Source organism: Clupea harengus, chromosome 4 (assembly GCF_900700415.2).
Source record: "Clupea harengus chromosome 4, Ch_v2.0.2, whole genome shotgun sequence".
Classification (NCBI taxonomy): domain Eukaryota; kingdom Metazoa; phylum Chordata; class Actinopteri; order Clupeiformes; family Clupeidae; genus Clupea; species Clupea harengus.
The window spans coordinates 23,029,701-23,039,715 of record NC_045155.1 but is presented as its reverse complement, the minus strand read 5'-3'; the positions used below and the strand labels follow the sequence as shown (position 1 = coordinate 23,039,715).

The 10,015-nt window shown below is 44.2% G+C and overlaps 1 protein-coding gene across 2 annotated transcripts in view; it reads right to left on the bottom strand.

The window, feature by feature from the left end:
- Window positions 1–7,858, bottom strand: part of ptpn1 (protein tyrosine phosphatase non-receptor type 1) — a 15,527-nt gene extending 7,669 nt beyond the window's left edge. Inside the window, exons 1-3 of one of the 2 annotated variants that reach the window (XM_031566821.2) lie at window positions 7,604–7,858; window positions 6,135–6,225; window positions 4,995–5,095 (exon numbers count right to left, since the gene is read on the bottom strand). In XM_031566821.2, coding sequence (XP_031422681.1) covers window positions 4,995–5,095; window positions 6,135–6,225; window positions 7,604–7,660 — 249 coding nt within the window. In that variant the 5' untranslated portion in view covers window positions 7,661–7,858. The remainder of the gene's footprint in view (window positions 1–4,994; window positions 5,096–6,134; window positions 6,226–7,603) is intronic. The other variant, XM_031566820.2, reaches the window with a different exon arrangement.
- Window positions 7,859–10,015: the final 2,157 nt, after the last annotated feature.

The window sequence follows — 10,015 nt, the reverse complement described above, 5'->3', positions numbered from 1 at the left end:
TCTTGTATATCAAGGACCCCTAAACTGCCACAAATTAGACCAGGGAGGGATCCCATTTGATGAGATTCTTTTCCAGGCTCCCCCATCTGATTTTTGAGTTGTATGTTTTATTACAAAAATTGTATGAAACCCAAATCAGTCATACATTGTGTTGCTTATGGTTGGACTTATATCAAAACTAATTATTTTATTCTTTCTGGGGACCCTTTGGCACCCCATCAAGGAAAAGGATCCCTAGGCTATGGGTCTCTGGACCCCACTTTGAGAGTTTGTTGACCTATTCTTAGGTTTGTTTTTGGTTATTTAAGATATGTAAATGTAAACATAGATACTGTATATGCTGTGCATCATCTTTTCAGAGAATATTACATAAAAGATTTTTTTTTTCCTTGCCCAATGAGAATCGATAAGGAATCGGATTGATAAGCAGGATCGAAAATGGAATCGGAATCGTTCCAATCTCATCAATTCCCATCCCTACCAATACCCTTTATCAATTAAAATTGAAAAACAAGCCATCAAAATTCTGGAAACATATCAAAGCAAGTGACCCCAACTTTTATTGTTTTAAAGCCCTGGAAAGCCAGGAGATGAGCAAAAATAGTCCCCTCTGCCAGCTAGTGCTAAGACTCACACAAACTAACACAACAAACAAGCACAACCAAACTAATGTGACTAACAACCAGCAGCAGGTCTATGCCACCCTTACACAAACAATTTGGCTTAACCAAACTGTGAACAAAGAAAGAGAAAACTACCTAACATATTGGACTGAAACAACAAAAAGACAAAACAAACTTCAATGCTATGTGGTCCTAAATAGAGAATACACTGTGGCAAACTACCTATCCACCGTGTCTGATGCCAAACAAAGAGAAACCCTGCCAAGGTATAGATTGAGCAGCCTGCAGCCAGGGCACTGTAGAAACAGAGTAGCACTTCTGAAATGAATGCTACCTTATCAAAAATATACAGGAATAATTCTTTCCTAATTTCAAAATGATCCACCCAAACTTTGACCACTATGACCATTAATTGCACTTTATTATGTTGTGCTATGCTCTATTGCACATGTTTTGTACGTCTTATGATATTTTGCTATTTTTCAAATATTTTAATAAAGAAGTTCATGTACATGGAATCTTAGAAAATCCTTTTTTTTAACCGTGGTATCGAAATTGGCATCGAGAATCGAATGGAGAAGGAGAGAGAGCACACACACACACACACTGAGGCTCAGGAGAGAGAGAGAGAGAGAGAGAGAGAGAGAGCACACACACACACACACTGAGGCTCAGGAGAGAGAGCACACACACACTGAGGCTCAGGAGAGATAGAGAGAGCACACACACACACACACACACACACACTGAGGCTCAGGAGAGAGAGAGAGAGCACACACACACACACACTGAGGCTAGAGAGAGAGAGAGAGAGAGAGAGAGAGCAAGCACACACACACACACACACACACACACACACACACACACACAGAAGGGGGAGAAGTGCAGCAGTCGTGGGCGTGCGCACACACACACACACACACACACACACACACACAGAGAGAAGGGGGAGAAGTGCAGCAGTCGTGGGCGGCACGGTGACGTCACCACTCACAAACAAACCCACAATGCAATAGGAGAGCGCTGTCACCAGGGAGGGAAAAAACGGAGAGAAATCGCCCACGAGATGTTTGCATTTCTGAGAAGACCTGATTAGCACAGCAAGGGAAAAAAACAAGAGGTTTCTGAGTATGTGTGTAAGAAGTGTATGTGTGTGTGTGTGTGTGTGTGTGTGTTTAAGAAGTGTGTGTGTGTGTCTCAATAGGTTGAGATGGGCCTCTTAACTGAAAAAAATCAATATGCTCAGCTGCAGTGTAGGAAAGTAAAAAAATTAAAATAATCTGGGGGCCACTTTTTCCCCACTGTCTACAAAAATTTAGGGGGAACTTTTAACAAACACTAATTAGTGTATAAAGTTTCTGTTTTAATGTGAAATGAGTCCAGGTTAAAATGCATACAGCACTCACCACCTTGTGTGATTGAATTATTTCCCCAACCAGATCACTTTTGATAACTAAATCAGTTTAACTTTGATGAGGTACTACAAGCAGCGTCAGGAGGCAAACATTAGTCTAATATTCCTTCTTCTTTGAGCCAAAAGCCAAATAACTGCAGTTGAAAAGTTAGGCATGTTTCATTTCACTTGTTGCAGCCACCTTCACTGTATGTATAGGATTGACCCTATTAACCCTTTCACTGTATGTATAGGATTGACCCTACGACCCCTTCCCCCTTCACTGTATGTATAGGATTGACCCTACGACCCCTACCCCCTTCTCTGTATGTATAGAATTGACCCTACTAACCCCTTCACTGTATGTATAGGATTGACCCTACTAACCCCTAACCCTTTGACGCAGACACGCAGAGCCCCCCTCGTGCACCTCCCAATTTTTTTAACTATACGACGAGACGACGCAAGCCGCACGGAGACTGCAGGGCTGTGATTGGTCCAACCCATCGCTGTTTCCCTTTTGGGTAGTAGCATGTTAACATTACCTGGCTGGCTCAGACACCTCGCAAATCCCCTGACGTATTTTTCAGTTCCAATAACAGGGTTTTTACATTGAACATGGTCTATTTCTGGGTAACTTAAAAAAAAAAATCTAAGCAAAAAAAAAAAAGAAAGTCAAACAAAGTTTGGTCCGCCATCTTTTTTTGGTTTTCAGCGTCGCAATTTGATTGCCGGGTCTTCAGGTCTTGCTTTGCGACCGACGGAGAACTTTAAAAGGTTCACAACTCCGTCGAAGCAACTGCGTAACGCTGTCGCAGAAGCCTATTTCAACCTTTACCGTGTCAGCCCACGGTCGAGGCCTTGGCCCACAGGTATGTAGTTACACTTCCAAACAGTTATGTCCATAAAGTGTGACCAACAATGCTGTTTGTGTTGTATTAGAGACGGAAATGGAAATTATATTAAATTAAAGTTTTTGGGCCTAAACTGGTTCTTTCTTTCCAAATCTTTGGGGGCAATTTTTTGCCCCTCGATTTTTAGGGGCATTCTGAGGTTTAGGGTTAGGGTGGCCGTTTAGGGGCATTCTGAGGTTTAGGGTTAGGGTGGCTGTTTAGGGGCATTCTGAGGTTTCTTGGGCATTTTGCCCTTTGACCCCCGTTCATGTCCGCTGCCTCTCAGCTGCTGATTTAAAAAAAAAAAAAAAAAAACATGAATGGGCGTGTGTGTGTGAGACAACCAGGATATTTCATAACACACACACACACACACACACACACACTGCAGCTAAAAACTGTCCATGGGGATTAAACACTAATATGTGTGTGCAGTCATGACCATTCAGCTCAGAAACCCCCAGGCTGGAGCACTAAGGGCTGATCTCACCACACCTACTGCGCTTAGGAACCAGTCACTGACCAGGGGCATACTGACCAGTCACTACTGACCAGTCACTACTGACCAGGGGCATACTGACCAGGGGCATACTGACCAGGAAAAGTGTAATACCTCAGCTGTAAAGAGGAGAGGGAGTGAGATACCTCAGCTTTAAAGAGGAGAGGGAGAGGGAGTGACATACCTCAGCTGTAAAGAGGAGAGGGTAAGGTACCTCAGCACTTCCTCACAAGGGTAGTGACAGCTGTTACTAGAGCTTCTCTTTCATCCGTCTCATCACACCAGAGCAGCACAAGGGCAACAGTAACCCATATACTCTATTAACTACAATGCCTGTATGTGTGTGTGTGTGTGTGTGTGTGTGTGTGTGTGTGTGGAGCTGTAAATACAAACCCTGCTGCACTAGGGTTGGGTACCGAGAACCGGTTCCAATATGGCACCGGTTCCAATACAACCGGTACCTACCCGGTCCGAAATGCAACGCAGATTTCGGTGCTTCCTTTCGGTGCCTGAGCCCATTGAAATACAGCAACAAATCATGCAGCTAAATGAACAAAAAGTACGCAAAATGTTGTCTTATAAAAAGGAATTATTTCAGGCTGCAACATGAAACACGGAGGCTAGTTCCAAAACAGTAGAAAACTAGCAATAGCTAACGTGCAGCCACGTCAGTGGCGTAGATCTGTCTGAGTACGATCTGTATGAATTATATTATATTATATATATAGGTTGCTAGGCAGATTTCGAAGGGCACATTTAAAACTGCCCCATCTCCCAATGTAAACTTTGGCCTGTTTCGCTCACGCTCATTGGTTTTTCCATAGCAACAGTCTTATGACAGTGAAGAGCAGGCAGCATTTCACAGAGCAAGCACAAACAGAGCAAAAGAATTGCTGAAGTTTGAAGCTGTAGTGTGTGTACAGAGTGTGTGTGTGTTTTGTATTTATTTAAGTATACTGTAAACTGTTGATAACAGTTAATATATTGTTCATAGTTTGAAGTTAAAAAGTTTAAAGTTGTAGTTTGAAGGCAAGTGTTTTGTATTTATTTATATTTATAGTATACTTTAAACAGTTAATATATTGTTCCATTTGAAGAAATGTTTTAAAGTATTGGTTCAAGCACCGGTATCGTTACCCATCCCTAATCAGAGTGCCTATGCTGCACACATATTTCAATGAACTTGCCCAGTGACAGTAACCATGTCATCTCTCATAAGATCATCACTCATCACACACACAGACATTCTCTCTCCATTTCTCTTTAACACACACACACACACCCCTCTCTCGCACTCACTCCAACCACACACACACACACACACACACACACACATCCCTCTCTCGCACTCACTCAAACCACACACACACACACCACACCTCTCTGGCACTCACTCCAACCACACACACACACACACACACACACACACACACACACACACACACACACACACACACACACACACACACACACACACACACACACACACACACACACACACACACACACACACACACACACACACACACATCCCTCTCTCGCACTCACTCCAACCACACACACACTCCAACCACACACACACACACCTGAGTTAGGATGTAGCTCCTCTGGGCCTCCTCCATGGAGATGAGGCTGGCGTTGATGTAGTCGTTGGAGCCCTGCTGCAGACGAATCCTACTGTGGTCAACTAGATACACAGACAGACAGAGGAAAAGAGAGAGAGACAGAGAGGGGGACGGAGAGAGAGAGAGAGAGGGGGACAGAGAGAGACAGAGAGAGAGAGAGGAAAAGAGAGAGAGAGAGAGAGAGAGGGGGACGGAGAGAGACAAAGAGGGGGCGGAGAGAGAGAGAGAGGGGGACAGAGAGAGAGAGAGAGAGAAGGGGACGGAGAGAGAGAGAGGGGGACAGAGAGAGAGAGACAGAGAGAGAGGGGGACGGAGAGAGAGAGAGAGAGAGAGAGAGAGGGGACGGAGAGAGACAGAGAGGGGGACGGAGAGAGACAGAGAGGGGGACGGAGAGAGAGAGACGGAGAGAGAGAGAGAGGGGGACGGAGAGAGAGAGGGGGATGGAGAGAGAGAGAGGGGGATGGAGAGAGACAGAGAGGGGGACAGAGAGAGACAGAGAGGGGGGACAGAGAGAGACAGAGAGGGGGACGGAGAGAGACAGAGAGGGGGACAGAGAGAGAGAGACATAGAAGAAGAGATAAAGGACACAAAAAAAGGAAGTTACCCACCCCAGCAGTGTTAAACTCCCATGAGCCTCTATGGTGCTGCTTCACCCCAGCAGTGTAAAACTCCCATGAGCCTCTATGGTGCTCCCACCCCAGCAGTGTTAAACTCCCATGAGCCTCTATGGTGCTACTTCACCCTCTTCTCCACCCTGAGGACAAGAGCCATGTGGTGTGATGGTGGGGCTCTAAGGGGCCAGTATAGTATAGTGTAGTATAGTATAGTATAGTATAGTATATAGTATAGTGTATAGTATAGTATGGGGTGGATTCCAGCGTACGGGGCCGCTGTAGTATAGTATAGTATAGTGTAGTATAGTATAGTATAGTGTAGTATAGTATAGTATAGTATAGTATAGTATGGGGTTAGGGTTAGAATGGGTTGATGGGGGTGCTGTGTACGTCATGGTTATGTTATGTATATTATGTGTTGTTATGTTATATAGTATGGTATGGGGTTAGGGTTAGAATGGGGTAGTGGTGGTTGGGAAGCACTCACATGGGCTGACATCTCTGTAGCGGTTGCGGCTCTTGTTCTCCTGGAGTTTGGCCACCCGACAGGGCAGCTCACTTGACTGCTGACGGATTTCCTGCAACACACAAGGAAGGAGAACACACACACACACCATCAGAGAGGGAGAGTACCTCAACCAGCCTCCTCAGAGACTGCAGCAGCTGACACTCCTGCTAGCGGTTCACTTTCAGAATCAAAACATTTGCATAAGGGACCGATATGAGCACATAAGGAAGGAAGCCCTTCTCAACCTGTCTACATAGAGTTATTGAACAGCCCATCTCAACCCGTCTACATAGTCTTATTGAACCCGTCATCATAGTCTTATTGAACAGCCCACCTCAACCCGTCATCATAGTCTTATTGAACAGCCCAAATCAACCCGTCTACATAGAGTTATTGAACAGCCCATCTCAACCCGTCTACATAGTCGTATTGAACAGCCCATCTCAACCCGTCTACATAGTGTTATTGAACAGCCCATCTCAACCCGTCATCATAGTCTTATTGAACAGCCCAAATCAACCCGTCTACATAGAGTTATTGAACAGCCCATCTCAACCCGTCTACATAGTCGTATTGAACAGCCCATCTCAACCCGTCTACATAGTGTTATTGAACAGCCCATCTCAACCCGTCTACATAGTGTTATTGAACAGCCCATCTCAACCCGTCTACATAGTCTTATTGAACAGAGGTCTGCAACGCAACGGTTTGCCCTGGGTCATTTTTATAATAATTTAAAGTCGGCACAGAGGCGACAAACGGGGCCACTGCAGCTGACGGTAGAATTAGATATGCTTGGGCCGGGCTCAACTTTAGACAGTTATGTACGCTCACCTGTTTGGGTGCACGCCCAGTGTGGCGTCAAGTAATAGAAATACATACAACTATTCCTGTAAATTCTGAATTCATGACTGTCTTAAATCTTGCCACCTTCCAGTTACTTAGACCTTGTGACAGCAAACCAATCGGTTTACATTAGCTTACAAGCTGATGCTTTCAAGGGATTTGAGCAGACATTCTCTCACATAGTGAAGAGAGGTACACAACAAAGTTTGCACTCTTGTTTCCACGAACTGATAAGCACAACTCTTCATACCTACTATCGACGTGTTCTCTATGTAGATTACTACCTCCGCGAATAACATGAAATCACCCCTCTTCCACTTTGTTCCATCTTAAGAGGTAGCAATGCTAACTTAGCTCCACTGGATAGCATCTCTTGTTCAGTACGGTTCCTGAAGTTGCCAAGCTGACAAAGACAGTAACTAACGTTAGCTAGCTTGATTATTTTGGTAGACATCAATAAATCGATATCGTGTCTACAACATATTCGACGCATGTCTGGTAGCTATGCAACGTTTGTACACGGCTGTAGTCGGGCTCTTTGAAAGTTGCTAACCAAGTTACCTTCCTTCATGCACTACCTTACTTCAGCCTGCAGTGCCTACCTGGTAAATGGCGTTCCAATTCCCGGATTCATCGATTTCTCGAAACTCGGCTTCCATTGCCGTTTGAAATACAACCCAAAACCCCAACTCTGTGTTGATTTCTGTCTGTCGAGCTACTGGGTCGTCGGTTTCAAAAACCGGAGAACAAAAAGACCGTAAGAAACACTTTAATTCTCCAGTCTATGGTTTTAATGTTACTGTTGTCTCCTGGCCTGTTCTTACCGGAAACACGCTGCATGCTCCGCCTCTTGCATCACTACCATCCCTCGTTAGCTGGGACCCCGCCCTAAGTCCTTGATGTTTACGAATCACAGGACCAAGACAGCCGAACAGCTAGCCAGGGGGCCAATCAGTGCAAAGAATTAGTGTAGGCAACGAAATAGCCTACACCAAGTATAAATTGTATGTTCCGGTTGGCCAGCTGAAACAGAACAAATGTCATTCTGTACACCAATTTACGCGGAAATGTATATTACGAAGAATACATCTGTAATAGTCAAGTGTATGTTGAATATTTCCTGGCAAACAGCAGCTTACTTTTACTCGGGGTCTGGAGTGAGGTATTGCTTGCAATATACTGTAACTAGTTGGCAAAATACCGTTAATCTCACCAGATTTGTGGTCACATAAATTGTGAGAGAACACGTGAATTGGCTACCCGTGTGAGAAACATGTAGGCGACCTCTATATGCGAATACTTTAGGTACTATTGAGAGAATTCAACAAAAAACGAATTAGAATCCTACACAGCTGAACCAGATAGTGAAAATGATGTTACGTTAACCAAGGAATCCTGAGATAATTTCAACTAGGCCACTGCCTTCGCCTTTAACGAAGAGAGGTAACGGGACACACCCACGAAACTGTCGCCGCACCACACTCCGCTGACCGAGAGAAGGGCATCATGAAGTTGGCCTGACGCATGTCCGCATGTCTTCCAAGTTAACATGACTGAAATCCTTGAGTTCAGTGTTTAAAATCCGGGAACCATCCCCACCGCCCACGCATGCACATTCAAGACAACATCTGCAAGCATATAGGCTACGTAAACAGTAATGGTTTGCCTCCGTAAGAAGTTGTTCAGTGATGCTGAATATTGCTAAATGGTATCTTAAAACTACTAGCCTACTCAGATGTAGTCAGCCGCACCAGTGCGAACACGGAAGTCTCGCAATGCACAGCACTCTAACGGATTTATAATGATTATTTAAATGGTATTGGTAGTGAAAACCCGTGAGATTTAGTGAGTTCCGTGAGATTTATTGTCACGTACGTGTGAAGAGACATGTTGAAAATCACGGATTTGAAAGGTAGGCTATGTATCTGAAAATGAATGGTTGTTGGTGGACACGTCGTTCATGTCAAGAAGCCTAACCCTAGCCTCCTTTACCACATTTCTAAAAATAAATAAATAAATGACGCACCCAGCAAATAAAAAAATCCTACGCAAAACAAACGCTATATCTTTCCCAAATGTCAGTTCTATTGACCTCAAACTATTTTCTGGTTACTGTATACCTCTTCACCTGTAGTCATGCGCCCTCTAGTGTAGCTTTGATGTATTGCGTCAGTACAAACGGGTTTGCCGCTGCGCTGACATACGTCATGAATAAAGCATCAAAAACCTGTCGCAACATTCATCATTTCTTCTTTTTAGCCATATTGTTGTGTTTATTATTATTAATAATGATAATAATAAACTTTATTTATATAGCACCTTTCATGCAAAAGAATGCAGCTCCAAGTGCTTTACAGCAAATACATTACGTGCACAAGGAGCAGGAGCGGGCTTCTTGTTAGCCATATTGTTGTGTTTAGCAAGAGTAGGCTACAAACAGTGCATGTTGTATTGTGAAGGAGGGCCTTTACGGATCCCAGGTACAGCATTGCAGCGCGTGTTGCCTGCCACACTTACTATGCTTGTAGAACTGAAATCCCCATGCACCAAGCCAGCCAACATAACTAAACATAACTCATCATAATTAAACACATGTAGAATCCCCAACATCTATAAAACTGTGCTACATCAGTGTATGTTGCACTGTGAAGGAGTGCCTTTACAGATCCCGGGTACAGCATGCAACGCACGTTGTGGCTGTCTCCAGACAGTTGGGCGCTGTTGTGTATCCTGCCATCCTTACTTTCCTAACTCAAATTTGCATGCACCATGCCAGACAACCATAACTAAACATAACTTGTCAAAACTAAATGCAAATACAATTCCCATACATCTGGCCAGGAAGCCTCTCTCTCCCTCTCCTTCTATAGCCTATTTCTAATGCTTATATTGGTACTGATATAATTCAATTCAATTTTATTTATATAGCGCCAGAACAATAAAATTGTCTCAAGGCGCTTAACAGAGCCCAGAGCCTGGACCCCCTTAGTGCATGCACAATGGCAACAGGGGCA